Source organism: Acartia tonsa, chromosome 11, assembly GCF_053477335.1.
Source record: "Acartia tonsa isolate MP-2025a chromosome 11, ASM5347733v1, whole genome shotgun sequence".
NCBI lineage: Eukaryota > Metazoa > Arthropoda > Copepoda > Calanoida > Acartiidae > Acartia > Acartia tonsa.
In genome coordinates, this window is record NC_137270.1 from 5737988 (window position 1) to 5765798 (window position 27811).

The 27811-nt window shown below is 30.6% G+C and overlaps 1 protein-coding gene across 1 annotated transcript in view; it reads right to left on the reverse strand.

Annotated features, from left to right (window-relative positions):
* Window positions 1-27811, reverse strand: part of LOC145332496 (nephrin-like) — a 195992-nt gene that overhangs the window by 68892 nt on the left and 99289 nt on the right. The window contains exons 27-33 of the mRNA XM_080177499.1: window positions 24626-24720; window positions 17922-18046; window positions 17549-17601; window positions 14828-14929; window positions 12348-12412; window positions 4025-4058; window positions 2752-2850 (exon numbers count right to left, since the gene is read on the reverse strand). Coding sequence (XP_080033625.1) covers window positions 2752-2850; window positions 4025-4058; window positions 12348-12412; window positions 14828-14929; window positions 17549-17601; window positions 17922-18046; window positions 24626-24720 — 573 coding nt within the window. The remainder of the gene's footprint in view (window positions 1-2751; window positions 2851-4024; window positions 4059-12347; window positions 12413-14827; window positions 14930-17548; window positions 17602-17921; window positions 18047-24625; window positions 24721-27811) is intronic.

Below are 27811 nucleotides of genomic sequence, written 5' to 3' on the forward strand. Positions count from 1 at the left end.
CCAGAGCATATATTTAATTCATGTTAGACACATAGCTACATTGCTTTTATAACAAGTATAAAATGAAAGATGGAAGGCAAAGCATTATTTTCATAAGGAACGTTACAATATGAATATGTTAGAGCTCATATCTAATTCATGCAGGACACAAAGTATTGCAAACACAATAAAAAATACATAATTGTTGGATCAGCCTTATTTTGATATTAGAAAATAATAACATCCATAAGTTGTGCAGTCATTTGCTTGAGAAATTTAAAAGATAAAAAACAGTAAATTGTAATACAGCAAATAAAAAAGGATATAGAACTTTTAATAAAACAAAACCAGAATGGAGAATTTTTTTTTAATGCTAATGGAAATTACATGAAAGCTAGGTATATCTTTAAAGATATATAAATCTAGTAGAAAAATAGCATGCCTAGTAGAAAAAAGGTTCACCTTTAAAAACATATAAAAAACCTCCTCATTACCTTATAAAACAAACTTTAAAAACTGCAAAATGTATTTCTTTCATGCAAAAAGAAAATGCAATAAATTCTTTGATTTAAAGTTTTTTATTACACTAAGATTCAATATTTCAGTTTTCTATGGGTTTTACTTAATCTTTAATCGACCAAACGATAATCCGTCAGTTTTATTTGACTTTCTAAATTACTTTTTATTAGAAATGTACTTATGAAAATGTGTTATAAATCTTTTAGAACTTCTTAGATGATTTAATCTTTCCTACAAATGCTTTTGCACAAATGGCTGGTTGAGCACTTGTAACCCCTACTTACTCATTTTAAAAATTAATTGAAAATAAAGGGGGGTAGTTTCCTATGTCTAACCTCAATGGGGTGCTTTAAACCCAGTGGGTTTATATCTGCGGGGCTATTAAAAAACCTAACCTAAAGTCTTGACTTAAAAAAAATTAACAATCAAATGAAAAACTTTCCCCCCTCCATTTTTTTTAATCTATCTTAAAATGTAAGAGGAAAGGGGGCTTATCCTTGCAAAGAGTATACTTTGTATGATAATAGTTATTTCTCGTATCGTATTATAAACGGCTTTCCGCGGATATAGAATGTACAATTATAAGATTAAAACTAGTTTTTTTTAGCCCCGAGGTGCCGGAGGCACAGGCTAAAAAAACTGGTTTTAATCTTATGATTGTACATTTCTATATTCGTAGAAAACTGGATATAATACGATGCTAGACATAGTTTTTTCGTATGGATGAGAACCGGTTCCTATCCACCGGATTCGAATGAATACGAGAAAAGATAAGACAATATTCCATAAATTTATCTTTATGCTATGGTTTCTTAAACATTAATAATGGGCTGAATTTTAATAGTTTGTTGCATAAATAGATTTATAGAAATATATATTTCTAAACTGAAGAAATAAAACTATTATGTGACAAAAGAAGAATAAAAGAATATTTTGATAAATTGCCTCTTTTTCAACTTCTCTGTCTTGCACAATGAGAAAAAAATCCATTAAAACAAAACTTTAAGGGGAAGATTTAACTACCGTCCCCAAGTTCTGGCTTTTCAACTAACTTGGATATTAATTATGAAGGTCGGGGATGATGAACTGTAAATATTATCCAAAGTTTTATGATCATGTTTAAAATCTTTTTGTACTTGATCAAACTTTTAAACCAATAATTTTCAACTTCAATTTATCATAATTGGGCAGTACAATTTTTCGCTGATTGTCTTATCACTTAAGATCCCTGATTTTAAAATAACGCAATCTACAGAAAAGATATACTAATAATGGGTAAATGACAAGTCAGGATTAAAATTAAATATCTTTTTGCTTCTTTTTGTTAATTAATAATTACTGGTTCCAATTTTAACCATTTTTTCCCACTGTTTTGTCCCTATTTTACATTTAATAAATCTTGCCTAGTAAATTTGTCTGAAATCTAAAGCAAGGATTCCGGGATAGAAGGTTTTATCGATATTAATGCACATAAAACATTGTCTTTGGTAGATTTTAATCTTAAGGAAACTTAATGGTTGTAGATTTATTTAAACGCCAGTGTCCCCTTCCTCCCTGATTCTAAAGGGAATAGAAATGTAGAATTTTAATATTCTATTATTCTTGTCAACTCTTGCTATTAAAAGAACAGAAAATAGAAGGGGTAGGCTGTGTAAATTGTTACATAAGACTAAGAGTAACAGGTTGTCTGTTTGTCTATGTCTGTTTACAATGAAGCTTCTTATAAATCCAGGAATGGTTCATGTAACTATTTTGGGAGATGTACCTCCCCCCCGTCCAAGAGAAATCGCCCCAGGAATAAATACTAACCCCCTTCCCAAAAAAAAGAACAATTAATCCTTTTCTTTTTAAACCTAAATTTAAAAGTGTGGATGGTCGACTTACAACCAACCCCGCTTCCAAGTGCGCTTTGAGTCCTCTCGGGGCCTAGCCACTAGTATTAATAATATTGAATGAATCCTTCTGAGGTGGATTCTTAAAAAAATTTGCCCTACTAATCGCTTAGTGGGGCAAAATTGTTTTCGTGAAAAATCCTCCAAAATCACATAAAAAAATCTACAAAAATTAAATAAAATCTTGTGTTAATAACCCTTTTATGATTTTGTTTAATTTTTGTAGATTTTTAATGTGATTTTGGTGGATTAATCACGAAAACAATTTTGCCCCACTAAGCGATTAGTGGGGCAAATTTTTTTTTAAGAATCCACCTCTGTTTATAGGCAGGTTTTAAATGCCTAATAAGATGAATAATGTTCCTTTGTGACATGGTTGATTGTTAGGGTGAAGGTATTATTTCCATCAAATCTAACATTCTTGTTCTTGCGGGAATCGAACCCGCGAGGGCCGGTCCACCTAAATGAAAGATATACGTTATTGACGTAATAATTAAATAGTACTTTATGTGCAGCTTTGCAAATAAATATTTAATGGAGTTTTGAATTTTTTAAAAAATGCACTTATAAACAAAGGATGTGTGATAGTTGGATGACGGTCGGCCGGACATACCGTACTTATTTATAGAGTAACTGCGCTACTAAAAATTGCATTTTTTTTCAATGCAAGGCTTGTATAACGTTAACAATACATGGTAAAATATTTTTTCTATACTTGCTAAATCTAATTTCTTCAGAGATGGAATATTTTTACATGGAAAGAGAAAAGCGTGTGACTATCATACAGCAAATTTTTAATAGCACAAATACTCTATAATTTTCTGCCCTTCGTCAAAACAATTTGAGGATAATTTAGGGGATTTACAAATGGAGGATTTTAAAATTTTAATAAAGAATTATTATTTACAGGTTAAAAATTTTATTTCTAAAAATGTATTAACCATAATTGAACTCTCGTGGCTTTGTATAAACGCTGAGAGGAAAAGAATTAAAAGAGACATGTTTCTATTGGATATTGGCAGTTCATTTCAGGGATAGGACAATGCACAGTAAATTTAGTTTGTCAGCTGGGAACTTGATAAGCATTATAGCATCACTAGCCGCTGCACCACTAGCTTTATTTTCATAACTTGCTTGAAAGGGAGAACCAGTGTTGCGAATCCGCATTGATAGTATGCGGATCCGGATCCGGATCCTTCAAATTTGGTCAGTGCGAGTCCGGATCCTTGACAATAAAAATAAAATCACCAAATTTTAATCTCGAATACAATGTGAGAGAGAAGAGAGTGGGAGTGAATCAGCTGATCTTAACAAGGTAACCAGATATTTCAAAATTTGTAAGTGACTATTTTATATAAATTTAGGTAGATTTTTCCATAAATTTATACCCCAGGATCCGGATTCGGATCCTTGGACTCAAAAAAATGCGGATCCTTGCGGATCCGGATCCGCAACACTAGGGAGAACTCATTATATTTAGTCCATACCGAGATCTTAATGGACAGACAGAAATTTTGTTATAACTAATAGAATGATTACAAATAGATTGACCTTGCTGGTGCAAAATTTATTTATCATCCATTGGCCTATCCCTATAACTCCTGAAAGATAATATAAAATTTGAAAACACTTACCTAACTGTAGTTTTATCCAACGGTTTTGCTTCAACCTGTTTTTAAAAATCATTTTATTTTATGGGTTAATAATTCTGTATGTAGAATCATGTTGCATTACAGACCGCCAGTCCGACTGACATACCAAAACATTAACTTGTATAGTAGCCTCGCTACTTATCAGTATTGTACTGTTTTAAAAATCAACAAGGATGACAACTCCAATAAAAGCGAAGCTTATGAGCGGACATTTAAATTTTATACAGAAATATGAATAAAAGTGTAATATAAACATGACGTTATATGGCATTGTATCGACTTTTCTAACATGCCTAAATTAAGGATCAGAGCGTTCTGTTAATTACGGACAGATTGGCCCTTATTGTAGAAAACCTTCACGTTCAAAAATAGTTAGAGAGAGAAAGAGAGTAATTAATGACTAATTAATTGTTGAATGAATAATAAAAATATGTCATTAATTTGTACTTAGTTTTAATTAAATATTTATTTTTAAAAATTATTTCTTTATTGACTAGATCTTATGATTATTATTATATACGAGTAATAAAATGTTAATTTAGTTTTATTTTAGGCCCCTTATAACAAGCAAAAAGGAAACTACCTTGGCCTAAAACCAGACATACACTTTTGCCTTACAATTGAAGGCAAAGAGATTACGTTAATTTTCTTATAAGTTTAACTTAATACTGTAGACTTAATTGAGTAAAAATCTTATTACGCATAAAATGTAAATCATTCAGTGACCGTTCTACATTCGTAAAGACATACATACTTACTAGATCTTTTCATGAAAATACCCATTCTCGAATTTCATTCTTCTGCTAACCTAAAAAGTTACTTTAGGGGCCTAGAAATACATGTACAAAATTTCAGCTCTTTATCTCTACTGGCGACCTAGCGCCAGGCATGTAAAATATCAACAGATAACGGTAGCACGGCGGTTTTAACAATATCTCAGTAATGTGCAAGTTTTAAGCTCTTCTGCATATTTCAATTTAAACACATAAGGCCAAAGATATTATATCCAAAAAATCTTTTGTCAAAGTCTACTCTACACCTAGCGCCAGTCAATTTAAATCATGCATTTTATACCTGTGAAAAATGAAATCGCCAGCGCTAGGTGTAGAGTAGACTTTGACAAAATATTTTTGGGATATCATATCTTAGGCCTTATGTGTTTAAGTTGAAATATGCAGAACACCTAAATTCACCCTCCAAGCCATTCTCTATGCATTTTAAATTTTTTTATGAAATAACGGGATTTCAAAACTGCCTTTTGAAAAGGCCTAAAAAGTATCTTTTTTTGTCACTTTTTTCACTGTTTATAGTTACAACTTATTAAGATATTATTCTCAGTTAAAAAAAATCGGCGCTTCCAGCACCAAAACCGGCAAAAACAGGCAGTTAAACTTCTGTACCCCTACTTAACCCCCTAACAGAACCCCCCCTCTATCTTGGCTCCTGTTACAGATAGAGACTTAAAACTTTTTTCTGGTGGTTCATGTGTATTTTTAGAGAAAATTACTTTTCTAGTCATAGCGGTCAGACCGCTCCTTTTCCGCTTTTTAGCGGCCAGCCGCTAAATATTAAAACTGCTGTAGAGCAGCCAATTTTAAAGCTAAGAAAACCAAATTTTATGACGAACTATTATTTTTCATAACAAAAAAATACCTTTCTGACCATCGCCGAAAAACGACAAATAACGGAAACCGCAAATTTTGGCGGTAAAATGGCGGTTGGAGACGCTAAATAATATTTTTATCTGTTTATAATTACAATTTATTAAGATATTATTCTCAGTTAAAAAAAAATTTGCGCTTCCAGCAACAAAACGGGCAAAAACAGGCAGTTAAACTTCTGTACCCCTACTTAACCCCCTAACAGACCCTCCCCCCCCTATATCTCCTCAGACCGCTCCTTATCCGCTTTTTAGCAGCCAGTCGCTAAATATTAAAACAGCTGTAGAGCAGCCAATTTTAAAGCTAAGAAAACCAAATTTTACAACAAACTATTATTTTTTATAACAAAAAAATACCTTTTCTGACCATCGCCAAAAAATGACAAATAACGGAAACCACCAATTTTGGCAGTAAAGTGGCAGTTGGCGGGGCTAATTAATATTTTTATCTGTTTATGATCACAATAACAGATTTCAAAAATTGGCTGATTAAGGTCCGGAAAGGGGCAACACAGTTAATTGTTGAAACTAATGTAATAGATTTTTATTTTAGTCAGATGCCAGACGCAGGCAATTAAATAAATTAACATTTAGAAATAGGAAAGAAAACAAAGTCATTCCTAATTAGGACAGAAGTCACTGGAAATTGATCTAATTGATCTAAGGAAGGCTACTTATGTCCTTCATCTAATAAAATCTAACTTAAGGGAGATGACTTATGTCCTTTGTCTGACAAATTCTTACATTAGGAAGGCTGCTTATGTCCTTCATCTTGCAAAACTTAGCTTTTCTGTCCTTCACATAGCAAAACCTCACAAAACATAGCTTTTCTGTCCTTCACATAGCAAATTCTTGCAAAACATAGCAAATTCTTGCAAAACATAGCAAATTCTAGCAACACATAGCAAATTCTTGCAAAACATAGCAAATTCTTGCAAAACCTAGCAAATTCTTGCAAAACATTGCAAATTATTGGAAAACTTAGCTTTTTTGTCCTTCACATAGCAAATTCTTGCAAAACCTAGCAAATTCTTGCAAAACATAGCAAATTCTTGCAAAACATAGCAAATTCTTACAAAACATAGCAAATTCTTGCAAAACATAGCAAATTCTTGCAAAACATAGCAAATTCTTGGAAAACTTAGCTTTTCTGTCCTTCACATAGCAAATTCTTGCAAAACATAGCAAATTCTTGCAAAATAAGCAAATTCTGGCAAAACATAGCAATTTTTTGCAAAACATAGCAAATTCTTGCAAAACATGGCAAATTCTTGGAAAACTTAGCTTTTCTGTCCTTCAAATAGCTAATTCTTGCAAAACATAGCAAATTCTTACAAAACATAGCAAATTCTTGCAAAACATAGCAAATTTTTGCAAAACATAGCAAATTCTTGCAAAACATAGCAAATTCTTGCAAAACATCTTTGTTAAGGAAGGCATATTATGCCCTTCATCTAACAAATTCTCACATAAGGAAGGCTACTTATGTCCTTCCTAAGAAGGTGACTTCTGTTCTAATTTAGGAATGACTTTGTTTTCTTTCCATGTTCCTAGAAATATTATCAATTTGTCTACAAAGGGTTAAAAACAAAATCAAAATATAAAAATCTAATTATTAAAAATATCAAGATAATCTTTTCTATCCTATTACATATTATCTTTCTTATTTTCCTTTTCAAATGCAAGATGTATTTTCAAAATTTAACTGTTGATAGAAAGATTCTGGATCATTGACAGAAAACGAAGTTGCCGGTGATTCTTATGTGCTAGTATGCATAAAATGACTTTAGTAATGTCTTCTGATTTTAGTTGAAAGGTGGAAACAATAAGTGAAGGACCTATTTTTATAGTATGTAACAAAAAAAAGTTTATAATCAGTGATAGTGAGAAAAATTGTGTCTATGGTTGTCTTTATATAAACTTTTGTAAAATATTTAAAAATATTGTAAAATATTGTAAAATATTGATATAGTGTAAAAAATAATTGTAGTAATATTACCATTCTCCCCTTCAAGGACGTCCAATGTGTTTATTAGGGGGGGGGGGGAAGGATATTTTATTTAGGGGGGATAACAGGATGTCTGTTTTTATGTCTCTCTGTACTGAAGGATTTCACTAACTGCTGAACTGATATGGTTACCCATAACAGGGTAGCTTCTCTTAGGTCCTGGGAAGGTTTATAACTAATTTGGTGAGGGTAACACCACCTTCCCAAGAACTTGAAAATCTAGGAATCAATCTGATTTGACACACAAAAAGTGTAGAAAAGTATGAATAAATATATATGATTGATCACATGGTACCTTCTGAATAAATTTTGACAAATAAAATAAAAATTAGGGACAACAAAACTTATGTAGTACAATAAAAAAATATGGATTTTTTTTGTTATAAAAAATATTATTTCGTCATAAAATTTGGTTTTCTTAGCTTTAAAATTGGCTGCTCTACAGTAGTTTTAATATTTAGCGGCTGGCCGCTCAAAAGCGGATAAGGAGCGGTCTGACCGCTATGACTAGAAAAGTAATTTTCTCTAAAAATACACATGAACCACCAGAAAAAAGTTTTACGTCTCTATCTGTAACAGGAGCCGAGATAGAGGGGGGGTATGTTAGGGGGTTAAGTAGGGGTACAGAAGTCTAACTGCCTGTTTTTGCCGGTTTTGGTGCTGGAAGCGCCAATTTTTTTTTTAACTAAGAATAATGTCTTAATAAGTTGTAACTATAAACAGTGAAAAAAGTGACAAAAAAAGATACTTTTTAGGCCTTTTCAAAAGGCAGTTTTGAAATCCCGTTATTTCATAAAAAAATTTAAAATGCATAGAGAATGGCTTGGAGGGTGAATTTAGGTGTTCTGCATATTTCAACTTAAACACATAAGGCCTAAGATATGATATCCCAAAAATCTTTTGTCAAAGTTTACTCTACACCTAGCGCTGGCGATTTCATTTTTCACAGGTATAAAATGCATGATTTTAGAAAACTGACTGGCGCTAGGTGTAGAGTAGACTTTGACAAAAGATTTTTTGGATATAATATCTTTGGCCTTATGTGTTTAAATTGAAATATGCAGAAGAGCTTAAAACCTGCACATTACTGAGATATTGTTAAAACCGCCGTGCTACCGTTATCTGTTGATATTTTACATGCCTGGCGCTAGGTCGCCAGTAGAGATAAAGAGCTGAAATTTTGTACATGTATTTCTAGGCCCCTAAAGTAACTTTTTAGGTTAGCAGAAGAATGAAATTCGAGAATGGGTATTTTCATGAAAAGATCTAATACTTACCCTTAATAGGGTGTATCTACGCTATCATAAACAATATACTTTATGAAAATAAATAAAAACCCAATAAAAAAAATCCGTCTTACATATTTGTAACTAACCATCATTAATTATACATTTACTGTAAATATATATTAGAGGGATCCAATTTAGAAAATTGTATATTTTTTCTCGCTTTATTTAAAGTATAGTGTTTTTTTATTCCAGTCTTTTTTGAAGAACTCTTTTTTAATAAGGTCCATTAGAACAAATTTGGAAATCTACGACGTTTGGGCAAATATGTTGTGCAATCAAAGAATTATTTTCCGTAAAATAGATGCAATGATAGATCATTTGGACCTAAAGGGATAAGACAACGGCCGATAAATTTTTGTTTTCTATTTTCCATTTAGTGGTTAAAACATTTGACACTCAACTTGATGAACCAACCATTCAAAATTCGTGTAAATGTCCCGTCTATCTCTCTGCATTTCAAGACTCTAGACTAGCCTTATTTGTAAAAACACTCTAATATGTACGTTGTACATTTAATGTTAATACATGCTATTAATCATGATATATTAAGTTATATCAGATTTTATGTATATGTTTTTTTTTATCAAAATGAATAAAAATTATTTTTATTTTTCTATATATATTTTATAAAAGGGGGTAAATTAATTATTTGAAATAGATAAATTAATGATGTTGTTGAGTGCAGTGATGTAGTTTTCTTTTAGTAACTTCATTACAGACAAACAAACAGACAAAACATTGGAGGAATTTAGATCATTTTGCTACTCAAAACTAAGGGTTATGACAGAAGATAAATTGGATATTACTGGTTTGTACAGCCTAATCAATATGTTATGATAGTACATAAAGTTTATAAACGAAAGAATGAGAATAGTTATTTCTCGCATCGTATTATAAACAGCTTTCCGCGGTTATAGAATAGGGCGGGTTCATATCAGAATTAGACAAAGAGGGGATATGCAACAGATAAAATAAACCTTTAAAACATTTCTGACCAAAAAAGAATTTTAAAAAATTGAGTTTTAGAACGCGACCACTAAAAAATATATTTGATTACTTATTAATATGCAAAGACGACATTCAAAAAATTTTTGAATCAGAACTATGGCTTCATGGTGCTCCCTGGAAAGGCCTCGAGAAGCTGAATCAGGAACTTTTGCCCGTTTCAAAATATCTCGTTCCTAGCCTTAGAAATTACTAAAAAACCTCATTTTTTAAAGGTTTATTGAGAATTGTTCAATTTGTAGAGGTTTTTTAGATTTTCTCAGGCTAGAAACGAGATTTTTTGAAACGGTCAAAAGTTCCTGATTCTACTCCTCGATGCCTTTCCTGGGAGCACCATGAAGCCATAGTTCTGATTCAATAAATTTTTGACTTCCATTTACAAATAGCTATACACTTGAATGTCTGGTCGTCAGCGGTTTTAAGACTTAGGATAAATTTTAAATCATCCAGAGGTGTATTATACTCATACAAATCATTTACAGATCCCCGCTTTGGCCTCAGAAAAAAATGTCCAAAATCGACCCACCCTATTATAGAATGTACAATTATAAGATTAAAACCAGTTTTTTAGCCCCGATGTGCCGAAGGCAGGGGTTAAAAAAACTAGTTTTAATCTTACGATTGTACACTTTTATATTCGTAGAAAGCTGGATATAATACGATGCTAGACATAGTTTTTTCGTATGGATGAGAACCGGTTCCTATCCACCGGATTCGAAGGAATACGAGAAAACGCGTTTATAACTCTTAAGGAAAAGATATTATTTATAGTCCAATGTCCCCTCCCTCCCGGAATAATCCTAATATATTTGTTTGATAGGTATGGTTGAACTAGTTTAAGATTAATGGAATAATTTCTTAAGTAAATGTAAGTAACCACAGAGATACAGGGATAGTATAATGGTTGCAGAATTTACAACCCAGTCTTCTCTCTTTACAAGAAGCAAGAAAGTGCCTGTAGAAAATGACGCCTTACAGGCCTAATGGGTCAATTAAAATGTATACTGGCCTGCCTTTTTTAAATTTAGTCTTTGTATTGACCTATCATTAGTCATATTTATTGTATAATGTCATTTTTATAGGCACTATAGCAGCTTCCCTTCACAAAACAATTCTTACCATTGTAATTAAAGGTAATATAAATTAATCATGCGTTATCCTATCCCTTTATCCCTGAAGTAAGAATCAAATTATGCATATTTACCAAGACTTCAGCTTTTAATATGTTCATATAATTCAGTTAGATTTTAAGAAAAGCAAATTAATAAACAAAGATCGTAATTACTGCTGTTTTGTCAAGCGAGGGACACAAGTGTCCATTTAATTGCAGTGATCTTAAGGGATGATGAATGATAAATTTTTATATCCTACAAAATATGCCAACAAAATTTCACCTTCTACAGTTAAAAATCATTGCTAAATTGTACCATCCAATCAAGTCCCAAGATTTTTATCTACCAAAATGGAAGACTATATGTATAAATATTTGAGTAACATTGTATTTACAGTCTAATGTCTCTTCCGTTTCTGATTCAATTGGCTCATTAGCATAGTTACAACTTCATGACAAAGATCCCTCAATCAAAGGTGTCTGATAAGAAAGGTATCAACTTCTAACCCCTGATGTATGAAATTGAGGGAACCAAGTTTCGAAAATGCTTTGTTAAATTATACATTTTTGAAAGAACACTTTGGCTTAACAAGTAAACAAGTATAAACATTAAAAAGTTTGTAAAAGCAAATGTTCATTTAGATGCACTGCATTCATATTAACACATATTAACTTAATCTTAATTGAAATTAGTTTATTTAGGTGTAAAATTGTTAAATAATGTTATGAAGTTAAAGCCAAAGTTTAATCAATTTAGTAAAAAACGGCAGCTTTTCCATAAATATATTTAATTAGTTGATTGATTGATTGGTTGATACTTTTTATAAGTACCAACATCTCTCCTTTTCTACGCGGCATTTTCGCAACCTTAAACTCTATAATTGCTATATTTGTTTAAAAGTAATTAAATGCTTTACTTATGTCAAAGTGTCTAGAATTAAAATATTTATTTTCTTGGAAATCCGAAATTCAAAACCTAATAATAATAATAATGCTTTACAATACGAGAGAAAATTTTATTAGGGGGAAAGGGACATTGGACTGTGAATTATACTGATGCAATTATATAATTTGGGGACTTTATCAAATCTTGGTTGGGTACTATAATTTTGCATAATGTGATTTATCGAGCAATGTCTTACAGATCCCTTTTATTTTCCTAATTCAAAAGAATTATTACTAATTAACTAGACGACAAATAATAATTTATGAAAATAAAATGATTTTTAGTTCCTTGCAGAAAATATTCAGGGTTTGTCCTTCTTTAACTTCAACCATGTCAGTTGCATCTTCAATCCTAAAATTATAAATCAACAATTATTAATTTTAGAACAATTGCTAATACAAATTTAATAATCGTCCATATATCAGAAAACGATGACAATTTGAAATTTACAGTGAAGATTCTCTTACTTTTAATCTTTTACATATCTTTTACATATCTGCTGTATTTAATGATTTTATTTTCATGTCAAACAAGAATCTACTCTGTAACTTTTTAATTTTTATAATGATTTACTAATGCTTTTTTAGTGTTTCAGCTCAACTGACGTCTTCCTTTTTTAAAAATTAATGTTAAAAAATAATTACTTTTCTAATTACCCTATAATATTTATGTTATTAATATTACGGTATTTATAAAACCATCTATATGTGATGAATTTAATTTAAAAACTTAAGTGTTTAAAAAACTATCTATATGTGACAAATTTAATTTAAAGTGCAACAAAAAAAGGTTAGAAAAAAATAGAAAATAATTGGATTGAAGAGGATTTGTGTGGTGTGCATGAAATTCCGCAATTGCAATAAATTATCAGAACCGCATATAGCTTTTGTGGTTTCCCTTTAAGTGCATGGTTGGGCACAGAAACCCTTCCACATTATTTTAAAGTAAAATGAAAATATGGGGGGTGGGTTAGTTTATCGTTAATTTAGGTAAGGTTTGGTTATTTTAGGTTTATGGTTGCCCCACAGGGTTAGGGCCCCCTACTTTTGTAACTGTTATTGAAGAATACAATGCATATGTGGTATTATTTTTAAAAAAAAATGATGCACACTTTTTTTCTGCAACCAAGAAAATAACAATTTATATTAAGAAGTAATTTTTCTTCCTTAAAAATTGCAGTCAAATAAAAAAACAATCATTTTACAAAACAAATTAGAGATAAAATTGCAGATTTTTTCATTTGTAAATAATTATAAAATGTGTGTGCAATTATTACATAAACATAATACTTATGTCGTCTGATATTGCTTTATATTCGTAGCAAAGGCGACTCAGATATTTGTTACGGTGACTTAATTTGAGACACCTGACATACTAAGCGAGGGTGAGGTAATAATGAGTAGCTCTCATGAGACAGCGGGTCAAGTCGTAATGTGCTTGAACGTGGAGCTTGATAGTCTTAGTGGCTAGACAAAAGTGCCTCAGCCTACTCCATGACTACTTAGGCCCAAACCCTAAGAAACTTTGGCTAATCAATCAATCAATAGATATTTGTTAAATTATCTCTTTTAGAATGTCAGCTATTATAACTTATTTCAATCAATAGAGACTCGATAAAGTGTCCGTCAGTATGAGCCATGTGACGTCATAAAAGGAAGAGATGAGAGGAGAAGTGGGGAAGGAAACCCCTTTAAAAATGATGGATCTATTGACGTCACCCGGCTCATTTTGTCGGACACTTAGTTTCTTATCAATATCATGAAGAAAAAATTAACCATTTAAAAATAATTTACAAAACTAAGATTTGAGCAATTTTAATGTTTTTCTTCTGTAAGGATTAAAACTGATTAGTATCCGCAGGATTAGAACCGGTTCTCAGACATACTAATGTCCTCTTGTTATTTGTATGTTTTTATTTTAAAATGTTTGTAAGCTTTTATAACCAGGACAATCGTGCATTTAACTTGTTCCCATAAATTAAACATTCCACTTACTAAATTGACAATAATTTAAACACAATCCCTTTAAGCACATTAATATTCTATCATTACTTTAATTTAAGCGAACAGAGGCTTATCCCCTAGCCAGTACGGGTGCGTTTTTTTTTTTTAAAAAGTCAAAATAAGACTTATAGCTGGACCAATATAGGCGCAAAATTTCCCGAAATTTAATCCTGGCCGTTTACAAAATCTTACTGAAAAACACTCTTTCATAAATGCAATTGTTAAAGGGAATTTTTTATACAGATTTTCAAAATTTGTAATGAATATTATATTTAGTTTATATACTACTGTTTTGGTTTTGACGTGAAATTTTAGACAAATAACTCTTCCAATTTGACATTAGTTTAAAATTTAGTATAATATAGTTAAGTTCAGTGCGTAATAGATAACATTTCTTTATTTGAATTACTAGTTGTTCGCCCCAGAATAATAGGCTAAACCATCCCAAGACTTCATAAATTAATTGAAAGCTTCCCTTAAATGGGGAACTCAATCAGTTTAATAGTTAGCCAGATCTAATAATAGGATTATCACGAGCTCATTAAAGCTAGTACTTGCACAAAAGATAGAAAAGTCAAAGGGTAAGTTGACTGTTGGACATTGATCATTTACTTTAATAAGTAACATTAGGTTCAGATACAATTGATAATTTTTTTTCAAGCCATAAATAATTATAGAACATTGTTTTCGGAAAAAAAATATGGTTCTTCTGCCAGATGGACCATCTAGATCTTCTACATCTATCAAGCCATATAATTATTACCTAGCTGGATATTGGACCTCAACAAGGACAGGTAGGTTCATTTGACCGACACTGTTACTGGCTGTCAGCACGTAGGAACCTGCATCTCCACGTTTAGCAGATCTAAAACAAGCAAAAATATATTAACCAGGTTGAAATCAATATTGAAGCTTATCAAAGGTCTTATCATAAGCTTCTCTTGGGTCTGGGAATGTTTATTTTGTGGGAGGGTACTACCACCCTCACAAGATAATTTGCCCCTAGAAAATAATTTACCCTCTCAAAAAATATTCTAGTTACTTTTAATCTTTTTAAAACAAACATTAAAGAGGGACTGTTTTTTTTAATTATATGAAAATTTAATCAGTAATATAATGAAATTTTTATAAACGTAATGAACGCTCTTATATATTATGATATTATTTCAGAGATGCTTCGTCTTTAACACCTTGTTTGTAGATTATATTGTTGCTACGCTTTTAAGGAGATTTCTTAAACAAGGATTGGAATCAATAGGACAATTCTAATATGCCTAAATAAAGGAAAAAAGTAATTCAATATATTTACCTTATTCGTATTTATTTTATTTAAAATCTAAATGTAAATCCAACTAATTAAGATTATTTTAATTAAATTAACTGTCTCTCTAAATCTGAGTTCCCCTACCAATGCCATAATTTAATAACTTCAGGGTTTCCAAAATCGTGATAATGAAATCTTAAAATTAATAGGACAATTTTAGCATGCATAAATCAAAGATTAGACATAGCTGATACTGAAGACCAACAGGAAATGTAAAAAGATCATTTTAAAAGAATGATATAAGTGTTAAGTAGGGGAAGAAAAAAATGTAGGAAAAAACATTGTCAAATGCGTTGCTTAAGTCTAACTGACAAAAATTTTAGCTAAAAATTTGGGAACTCATATTTGATTCTGCACATCCATATAGACAGAGATGTAGACAACAGGGAAGGGAGGTATCAATAGCAGTATAATTAATTAACAAACTTGAAACCCTTCTTTTCTCGAACATTTTAGAGCTACAAAAAACTTTTGGGGGAAATTTATTATATCCTATTATCTAGTCCCTGTATTTAAAAGTAGAGAATAAATTTAATAATCAATTATAAAATCTCAATTAATTTAAGTGTAAACCCCCAGAGTTAACAGATAGGACAATGGGCGATAAATTAAGGACTAAACTTCTACTCTACACCTATATCCGTTTGTATCTCAAAAATGTTGAAAGCAATCTCTAAAATGTTACTTTTATTAGATTATTTATGAGGGTCTAATATAGAAAAATAAACTACGTTCTTATTTTTTTTCATCAGCTCCTACGCACACTCTTAATATTAATTAAGATTTGTAGATGCACTAATCAAGTTTTGAAATGCGGTATTACCCAGGAATCTTATAGGATAAAACAATGAACAATAATTTGATGTCTACTTCTTATCATAATAACCCTTCAATAGATGAAAATTATTGGTGGCAAATTTTTGACACTGATATTTTTACCCATCATTCGAGATTAATCAAAAGTACCCATAGTTTTTAAGCTAAGTGAGAGCCTGTTTGTAAAGCTTTGGGTACCAGTTTAAAGTCCAATGTCACCTTTATGAGAATTACAAAATCAACTAAAAGTCATTTTTGAATTTAAGTTACAGCCCAAATTTAAGGCTGGCATAATTTGTATTTTGTTGTGATTGTAAGGTTTAATGCTATAATAGAAATGGTCCTAATGTTTGATATAAACAAAGGAACACTGGGATAGGACAATTGTTGATAAATTTGCTCCAATAATCATCCTTTAATAAATATTCGAGGAAAGAATGTCTTTTATTTTAATAATACTTCTATCATCACATCCCTAATTATAAAGTTTCATGAGTACATTAACATAGTAAATGGGTTACATAAATTATAGATTAATATTACTTCAATATAGGAGTACAATCACGTTTATATGTAACCCTATACTACTGATTTTTAAGCATAAAATATGTTTTAACAAGTATGATAATTTACATAAGCGAAGCCTACTTAATGTGTTGTCACTTTATTTTTTTCATTATATAAGTACTATATCATAGCTTAGTAGAAAACTTTCAGTTTAAGAGCAGAAGTTATTGTCTTAACAAATCAAGTAAACCTATAAAGTATAACTAGATCTATTCACATAAAATATTGCTTAGTTTTTTGTAGAATGACCGACAGATCAAATTTTTCACTTGTCATATATTGTAAAAATAATTGAAATAAAATGATAACAAAACCTTTAAAAATCAACGCTACAAAAAATTCAATAGAATTAAAACATAAAAAAGTGTTTGTTTATATAAAGAGAAAGACAGATAGATGGACAGACACAATGGATTTAAAATACATGTGGATATGTGGACAGGGGAAAAAATTGTCATCAATTAAGCTTTCTAACATTCGTTTTTTGTTCAGTTCGTTTATCCATTACTAGGGGGAGGGGGAGGGGGAAATCGTTTTTTAGCCAACTGGAAGTTTCACTTTATTAGAAAACCTGGCGTAAGATCCAAGTAATAATATATCCATTAAAGACACAGAAACTTTAAATCTATTTATTTATGTTAAAATCTGGATCATTGTAAAACAAAGAAATCTTTGTTTCTTTCGCAACTTTTCCATCTAGAATTATTTCATCATATTTGATTTTAAATGTTAATCTATAGAAATAGATTTATTAATCTAAGATTTTTAAAGACTTACCTAATTCTTAAAGTTCCTCTATCGAACTCAAATCTCGGATTATTTTGAAGTTCCTAAATAAAGAAAACCACATTATAGAAACTATGTCTAGTTTAAATGCTAGAATTTTCTTTTTTAATTCGGTATACGAGAGTCACATTCGTTGCTACACCATTTTAAGTTACGTATAATCTTACTTATTTATTAACGTTTTTTTTCAGAATTGCCTAAAATTAATTGCATATAATATAATGAAAATGTCATAACTGATGATTTATTGACAAAAATGACCTTACTTTTCTATGTTTGTGGACTGTGATTTTCTGGAATAATTTTTCTTTTATAAATGTTCTTTAAAATAGACTGCAAAACCAATAAACTAAACCATACTTACTCGATGGTTATGCCATCTATACATGATATTGTCGGGATTTCCTTTGGCCACCAGAGTAACTTCCAAGTTGGATCCCTCCTTTACACTATATACTGTCTGCACGGTGGGGTCATACTGGGGCTTATCTTAAAAAAAATAATAAAATTAGGTTATTTCTAAGTTGGAACCCTCCTTTAGACTAAATACTGTCTTCACGGTGGGGTCATGCTGAGGCTTATCTTAAAATATAATAAAATTAGGTTATTTCCAAATTTGTATCCCTTCTTCAGAATATATACTATTTGCACAGTGGGGTCATATTGGGGCTTTTCTTAAATATAATAAAAGTAGATTATTTCTAATTTGTAACCCTCCTTTAGACTATATACTGTCTTCACAGTGGGGTCATGCTGGGGCTTATCTTAATATATGACAAATTAAGGTTATGTCCATGTTTGAACCCTCCCTAAAGTTTAGACTGTTTGCATAATGGGGTCATACTAGGGCTTATCTTAAATATATTAAAACTTTGGTATTTTTATGGTGGAACATCAATTTATAGGCCATTGTATTATCCCTTTAGATTCCTGAGAATATACACTGTTTGCAAACTAGGGTAATATACATATTTAAAGAAAATATTTTAGTTATACAATTTTGATTTTTTATACTAAAAAAATATTATGTAAGTATAATACCTACTTAATTAAAATTATTTTTTTATGAGAAAAAATAATGAAAAAATTAAGTAGTCCTTAAGCATATTGAAGAGATTCTTGAAAATTATTATTCGGTTTATGACGCTCATATCTATTATTTAATTTTAAAAATCATATTTCTTATTTTACTAGTAAATTTGATAAATTTTGCATAAGAAGAAATCCCAAATAGCCCTTAAAATCTTTTTAAAAGTTATTCCCAATTATAAAGTAGCTTTGCTAAAACTATTTAGTTCTTTCAATCATAAATTATATTATGGACCACTAAAACCCCTTATCCCCGTTATTTTAAATTTTAGTGGGAATATCATTTCTAGTGTTAGCAGTGGAACAATATTTCCTCGGTGAACTATCACTGCGGTTATCCTTTAACTTTTCTTTTACCTATCCAACATAAAATAATTTTTAAAATATCGTTTGTGGTCCAGATACAATCTAAAGGTAACCACCGAAAATCTTACTTTTTAAACTTTCATCTAAATTCATATTTATTTTCTTAATATATCAATTACTAAAAAGGGTAAGGAAGGGGAAGAAAAAAATTAAATTTAGCGTCATTGTCATCTCCCTCCTGTAACCAGAGGTGGATTCTTAAAAAAAACTTTTTGTCTCACTGCCTCACTAAAATAAGTGAGGCTTGCTAATTTGTTTTATGAAAAATCATCCAAAATCGCATAAAAAATCTACAAAAATTAAATAAAATCATAAAAGGGTTATTAACATAGATTTTGTTTAATTTTTGTAGATTTTAAATGGTAATTTGAAGGATTATTCATAAAAATTATTTCCGAGCCTCACTAGTTTTAGTAAGGCAGTGATCCAAAAAGTTTTTTAATGATCCACCTCAGGTATTTAAATTACAACCAGGGTGGGAAAATTCAATGAAGTTTAAACTATCAACAACCATTGTTTCCTTTAAATATTTAAATATTTACAACTAACTTGAAGCAGAAGTCTACACTTGGGTGTAAAAACTATTATTTCTCCCATTGTCCTATCCTTGTATCCTGAGATTATAATGCACTGCATTGTTCATTGCAATTATATGCATGTATGTATGGTGTACATTAGTGTACCATTCAAGTCAACAAGAACGATATCGTCTAACAGTGCCAAATCGCAACTTATAACATATATGATAAGGCTAATGAATTAAACACTGAATAAAATGGACAACTAATCCTAACTTATGTTAATAATGACTGTAGAATAATAAAAATCATCGGTGGAAAAGATTTAACACTATTAGTTTGTATTACCCTATCAATAAAGTCCCCAAAGCTTTTAAGCCAACAAATGAGAACATGTGTTTTAAGAACGTTAGATAACATAACAAGTTCGAACACTAGTAACTTTTACAAGAAGCTGCAATATGATTTTTTGCTATCTTACAAACCGACAAATTTTCAGTATTGTAGCGTGGCTTTGCTACAAGCCAGATTGCATGTATGCATACATGAAAGTTTCTGGCTAAATAATGGAACTTAAACTATTAGGCAACATTTTCTTATAAAGATTTCATAGTTTAGATAAGGGTAAGAATTGCCCCATAATTGTAAGTCGTTTCATAAATATCTTAAATTGATAGAATTTTTTTTTTTGTAGATTTGAATATAAATAATTCTTAGATTTAGTAATAAAATAGTAAATATGTTAAAAAGGTTAAAATCAATAAAGTTCCCAAATTCTATTAAATATTTGGGGGCCCAATTCTCCTTTTCTTAAAGTTTGACGGATAAATTACTCTTTGCACTTTTGTTTAAAACTTCATACACTTGCATTTGTAGTAATATTCTGGGCAACATATCAGACAAGGATTGGCGCTGAGGTTTTGACTTTTATGTAAAATAGTTAGAGTGTGTGTCTGTTTGTCTGTCTGTATTTCTGTGTTGTTCACAGTATCTCATAGGCTGATGTACTATACTAGAAGGTTTTTGACTATTTTTGGACAGAGTATTTTCTCTATCCCAAAAGATGTCGCCTTTAAAACAAAATTACCTACAAAAAGCACAGATTGAAATATTTTTGTGAACTGTGTCATTTGTCAAAAAAATTACGTCGACATTAGATCCAAATCTAACATTATTAATCTGCGGCTAACAAATTCAAAAGTTTTCCTAAGGCTACATTCTTTTTTTTTAACAGAACGATACAAAAGTCTAATATTATACCAAACCCTTTCGCTGGTAATGCACTTTTTTGTTTTTAGGCCAAGATTCAATCTTATACATTATATCCCATTTAAAAGTTAAACAATCAGTGGAGTAATAAGATTTGCAATCTTTTTAAGCAACTATTTTTTTAGTGATTTGATATATTTAAAAAATTACTCTTTTCTACTACTAATTTTGTTTTCAGAGTACATAAAATAGACTTAAAATCATTCGAAATATCCATTTCTAAGACAAATTCTGATTAAAGTTCTTATAAGCAAAAGTGTTCCTAAAAGTCATAAAGTTCCATATTCCCGGCATTTTTCTGCATTTTGTACTAAATATAGATGTATAACCCGGACAACTACCAGAATCCAGTGTTGGGGACCTCTTTCGTCTGCTACCAAATTGCTTTCTGCTCTTTTGGTGCGACTTGACTTTGCTAATTTTTGCCAAACTATTGTCTGATATTAAAAGACCCAACTGAAAGTCGGCACAGGGTCCACGGGGTGAGGACACACAGTTTTTTCACCCCTATCCCCTCTATTATTATACTTTAATATTTAAATCACCAACAAGTGCATTTACAATCTTTGTATTAAAAAGACTTGAAATTAATGATTGTGTATCAATCTTTACTCTAAAAATGTACTTTTATCGCCGTCAGTATCCATTCATTATAACTGTCTTACATATATTATATTTCTTTTTCTCAGTAAGTAGAAAAAAAGAAAAATGGAAAAGCTTTCATAACAAAAAAAATAAACAAAAAAAGATAAAAACCCTGTAAACCCATCGAAAAAGAATAAAAAGGTAAAATTTAAAATAAAATAAAACAAATTTACAAAATGACATTTAATACAAGAACATAAAGGTAGATAAGGGTTATTTACATTGTGGGGGTGGGTAGGTGGTATTGAGATTCATCTAATACCCCACCCACCCCCCCTACACAAAAAAAGGTAGAGACATAGTTATTTATTTTAGTTTTAAAAAAGAAACAAGTTTTTAAAAAGAATATGAATCCCTATTTCATCAAACTGTAATGATGTTATTATATTAACATATGACGAAGGTTACATATTGAAATAGTCCTTTTAAAAAGCGAAGCTTTTCTATAATTTAGGTATGTTAGAATTGTCCTATTGATTTCAAACTTTGCGTGGTAATTCCTTTAGTAGTTAGGTACGATTTAGAAATCGTAGCAACTCTATAATCATTACAACAAATTTTTATGTGATCTAATCATCCGATTGATCAGATTTTTGGTATGTGGATTCCTGGGACAACAATGTATAATGTTATAAGCGAAGCAACTCCATAATCAAGTCTTAAAAATGTAAGCATGTTCATAAAAAAACATCCTGTATCAAGCAGTTCTTTATCAAATTCACTTATAATTTTATGTATGTTGTCATCCTTGTTTATACTAGAATTCAGTGTAATTTTGTCGATGTATGTATCAGGCAAAACAAAATTAATGTTATGTCAATAATCTCTCATCTAAAACCACTTTTATGTAGTCTCAAAGATGAAGTGTATCAAAAAATCAGCCATGTGACGTCATAAAATGGAGAGATTATCCATCTCTTTTTTAGAGGTTTTCTTTCCTACTTCTCCTATCATGCCGAATTTTTATGACGTCACGTGGCTGATTTTTTGAGACACTTTTTGATCGTTAAAATTTTATGTTAACACAAAACCATCTGGTTTGATAGAGTACATGAGTTGTGAAGTAAGAATTCCTAATAAATTTGTCGGTTCTGGGAAAGAAAATTGACACATGAGAATAAGAAATATAGGCGCTATCACACAAAGTTCCCTCTTGAGCACTAGGAACCCCCCCCCCCCATTCTAATTAATTGAAAATAAGGGGGGGGGTTGCTTATCGTTTTTTTATATTACTTTAGGTCAGGATAAATTGGGTTATCTTGGGTACTGGGTAGCCCTGCAGGGTTAGTGCATCGCAGAGTTTGATGCACCCGCATAGAGAAAAAAACTACCACCAACCTCCCCCCCCCCCCTCCCAAATTATCTCTTTTTTATTTACAAAATAAGAGGGGGGGTTTCATTACTCAATCGTCCACTTGTGGGAAAGCACAAACATATAGGAAAAGTCTAGAAGGCTTAAAGGATCCATAAGTAAAAGATAAAAATATTCTTTATAATTCTTTAATTAAAATTGTCTCATCCGACTACCAAATATTTGAATTAAGGGAGGGAAGGGGAGGTGAAGGTAAAACTGAGTCTTACCCCTCTATCATCATATTGAATGATATCGGTTGTTTTTCTTTAGTTAGTTTAAGATCTCGCTAACCTTTGAACCGGTTTGGTACTTAATTTTAGAAAGGCTACAGCTAGGTCCTAGGTTGGTTTTAGGCTATTTCACTGTTATGATTAAGCCTTTGGATGATGTAAGACTATTCTAACATATTAGCCACAAAATTTTTCAAATACATAGCTCCTAGAAGCTAAAAAAAAGTTGCTTAGCCTTTCTTACTATTTTAATTTTTTGGATAACAAAAAAAGATGAAAGCTATTTATTTTATTTTCTCATTTTAATTGACATAAATTTATGAGATCTATCTTGTCTGGCTTTTGCCAAGCTGTTGTTTGGCTTTATCATGGTGTTCTCTCATACTATCAGACAAAAGTATTGTTATTATTTTATCAAAAGAAAAAATAATTAAAAACATTTCAAATTATTTAACCTTTAACGATTTTTCTGTATGTGAAAGATAGAAACCTATATCTAAAATAATTGGTTAATGACACATAACTAAGAGTTGAAATTTTTTGAATATCTCCAACTTGGCAGGTACAGGATGCCAGCAAACCTGGCAAGGTTATATATAGGAAATATTCGAGGGAAAATAATTTGCTTTCACCGTGTTTGAAAATTTATTTGTTTGTATACCATTTAAGTTGAGATGACTAGATGGAAATTGTCCTTCTTGAAAAACAACATTTCATTTAGGGAATTTCATCTAACTAAACTATCAAAGGCTATTTAAAGGTCTAAAATACACTATATCGTCCAAGTTTAACGATAAATGAAATGACATAAAATCAAATTAATGTTTTCTGCGGGAAGAAAGAGGACAATGAGCAGTTTATTACACTAGTCTCCTACGTTTTATAGTAACGTTTTCCTATTTGTTGGCTTATCAACTTTAGGGAGTTTTATTGAATTTTGATTGGTTAGTTCATTAAGTTGAGTGTCAAAACGTTAATATTAATTGTAATTAACAGTAGGGGTAATTTTGTGTATTATAATTAGGGATTTACATCAATTTATCGACCATTGTCTTATCCCTTTAGATCCCTTGTTTTCTGTCATTCTTATATTAAAATTAGCTGTTTAGTGTGGCCTCCATGAAAATCCAATAAGTAAATGGATAACATTGGCAGCTTTTATAATCTAACAAATTTTTCTTTGTCCCTCTACACACACACACACACACACACACACACACACACACACACACATACACACACACATTCACACACACACACACAATATAAAACAATTTAGAAACTTCTATTTTATCGTCTGGGGTTAAAATATTACAATTTTACAGCTTGATAGCTTTAATACAGTGAAGCTACTCCATATCTCACCTATTTAGATTCCAATACTAATGCTCTAAAATTATATTATTATGACTATTTCTTTGACAAAAAAAAGTATATGCATACACTCTATAATTTATTTTGTACCCATGTCTGTTCATAAGGCTTACTATACAGCTTTTCAGCATTTCTTAATAGACGTTTTAGCACAAAAATTTCTAAAAACGGGAATCGCTGCAATTTGTGGGATCTTAAGGGACAAATAAGGTAAAATACTTACATATAACATTGAGAATGATGGACTTGGCGATCTGTTGAGCTTGCATTGTTGGATTGTATGTTACACAGGTATAGTTGGTTCCGTCATCCTCAGGCCTAGATAGATAGATACATAGTAAGATAGATAGATACATAGTAAGATAGATAGATAGTTCGTATTGTTGGATTGTATGTTACACAGGTATAGTTGGTTCCGTCATCCTCAGGCCTAGATAGATAGATATATACATAGTAAGATAGATAGATACATAGTAAGATAGATAGATAGTTCGTATTGTTGGATTGTATGTTACACAGGTATAGTTGGTTCCATCATCCTCAGGTCTAGATAGATAGATACATACATAGTAAGATAGATAGATAGATAGATACATAGTAAGATAGATAGATATATAGTAAGATAGATAGATAGTATTGTTGGATTGTATGTTACACAGGTATAGTAGGTTCCGTCATCCTCAGGCCTAGATAGATAGATACATACATAGTAAAATAGATAGATACATAGTAAGATAGATAGATAGCATTGTTGGATTGTATGTAACACAGGTATAGTTGGTTCCATCATCCTCAGGCCTAGATAGATAGATACATACATAGTAAGATAGATAGATAGATATATACATAGTAATATAGATAGATAGATATATAGTAGGATAAATAGATAGATGGATACATAGTAAGATAGATAGATAGATTATACATAGATAGATAGATAGATAGATTATACATAGATAGATAGATAGATAGATAGATATTCCACAAAGGATGGATAACAAAGATTATTTTTAAAACATTATGTTTCATACATTAAAGCAATCTTCAGTTACAATTATCTTTTAATACTGACAATAATCTTCAAATTCATAGATTTTTCAATAAAATTTGGAGGATTTATAAATTATTCAAATTACAAATAAACATAATTTTTAAATAGATAGATGGATAGATAAATAGATCAATATATGTAAAAAGTGGTGTATTTTAATTTACACTGTATAAACTCTTATACAGACAAGCAACTTTTTGTTAAAATTTTGTGGCTTGAAATTGAATTTACTTGAAATGTAATATGATAAAGTGAGAGTTGGATGGGAAGGGTGTAAAAGATACTTTATCTATAAACAGATGATAACAGTTTAAATTTACTCTTTTCTACTTTATTTCAAGCCTTGGAAATCAAAACAGAAACTACTTTTTAGCAAGATCTTAATAGACATAAGAAATTCAAACCGACGTAAGGATAGACGTCATTTTACTTTGTATTAGAATTTTCCCGAATTAATGTAATCTAAGAATCACATATATAAAGATTTACAAAAGCATATACAGTGTGTTTTTTTATGAGAACCATTTTTATATGTTGACACCTAAGTATTGAAATTTAGATTTTACTGTACTTTTAAAATAAAAACTGAAATATTTTTTTGTTGTTCTATTAATTGCTTTAAAAAACAAAGAAAATAAGCCATTAATCATTAAATTCTGATAACTATAAGTGGGGTAAAATTGCTTTCAAAAAAGTTCTCATAAAAAAACACACTGTATTTAAATACAAGAGATATCAAATCTTTTTACTTAAGAGTAGTTGACGGTCGCTCTGTATTGTATTGTATTGTTTGTCGCTCTGGCCCATACACTAGCTATAGAATTTATCTTAGAGTAAAAGTATATAGTGAATGTGTTTATCTCCCTTTTTCCACCCATAACTGTCGACTTGCCCTAGTACATGCTTCAAGTACAAAATTGATGGATTTTTTCATAAATATAAGTTCTTGTCACACGACCAACAAATATACTGTTTTTACAGTCCAAAAATCATTTTGATTTTGCTTTATATAAATCTAGCGGTTTCGCCCCTAGCCTCTAGGGGTTTGTTCCAAGAGGTTTAATCAACCTATTTTTGTTTTATCTAACTTTAAAAAGAAAAATCAAAAAAAAATTTGGGGTGGGGAGGATTTTTTTTTGGTGGGGGGGGGTAGTCGTCTCCTCTTTTTAAATTTTAGTTTTAAAAAGAAAAAAAATTTTTGGGGGGGTGGGTATTTTTCATTTTTGGGGGGTGTTGGGGGTGTCCCACCCTCCAAGAAAATAGCTTAAAACCATCACAGGACCAGTAGGTATATTCCCAGATGAGTAGAGCCCAATCAGTTCAGTGGTTACTGAGATCTTAAGGTTCAGACAGACAGACAGAAATCGTACTACTTTGTATTATAGAATTCGCCCCATGCTAGAAGAAATCATGGAATGTTGCACCACATATTATTTTGAATTTTTTTCATTTTTTGTTAGGGGGGGGGTTCCAATGACCAAACAAAATATAATTGATATATACTGGACTAGAACCGGTACTAAGCCATACAGAAAAATCATGTATCATATTTCAACTAATATTAGAATAAAGATAATAAAATTTATGCCAGTTTCTATTTTACTATCCACGTAAAGCTGTTGATAATACGGTAACGTATAGATAACTATTCTATTAACCTTTTCGGAGTGTCGCTTTTCCTTTAAAATATAAAAATAAAAAATTAGTTTAAATTTCTTATCAAATTGATTTTTGAAATTAAAAAAACGACGTAAGTAGGATTAAGTGAAATGAATGCACTTTTTTGGACGATAAAACAAGAAAACATTCACATACCTACTCTCCAATCAGGGACAAGGGACTAGGATTCTGATAAACAATTCTTGGTGAAAATTTCACAACCCAATTCTTTCTTCTTACTAACTTCCTACCCACTTTCCTTTAATTACAGAAAAGAAAAGAAAAAATTACGCCATGAAGCCAACAAAAAAAATCCAAATTTTCAGCAATATCAAATGGAATTAATTGCAGTTGGAATAATTTAACCCCCCCCCCCCCCCCACCTGAAATTATCAACCTACCAATTGCAGAATTTTACACAAGAATATAGGAATGATCAATTCTGAGAACGTACTTTTAAAATGCAACAATTCTTTATGCTATACACTTTAATTAATTAGATTTTACTATAAAAACTTTCTTCAGAATGTAAGTATTTTATGTAATTTAAATACTAAGGTAGATGAAAAGATTTAATTATACAAAGATATAGAAAATGAGAAAGACGAGAAAAGTGTTAGAAAGTTAAAAAGATAGTTAACAAAGGATAGCTAGAGTAGAAATTTGGATCCATAAAGCAACCCTCTAAAATCAGAAGGA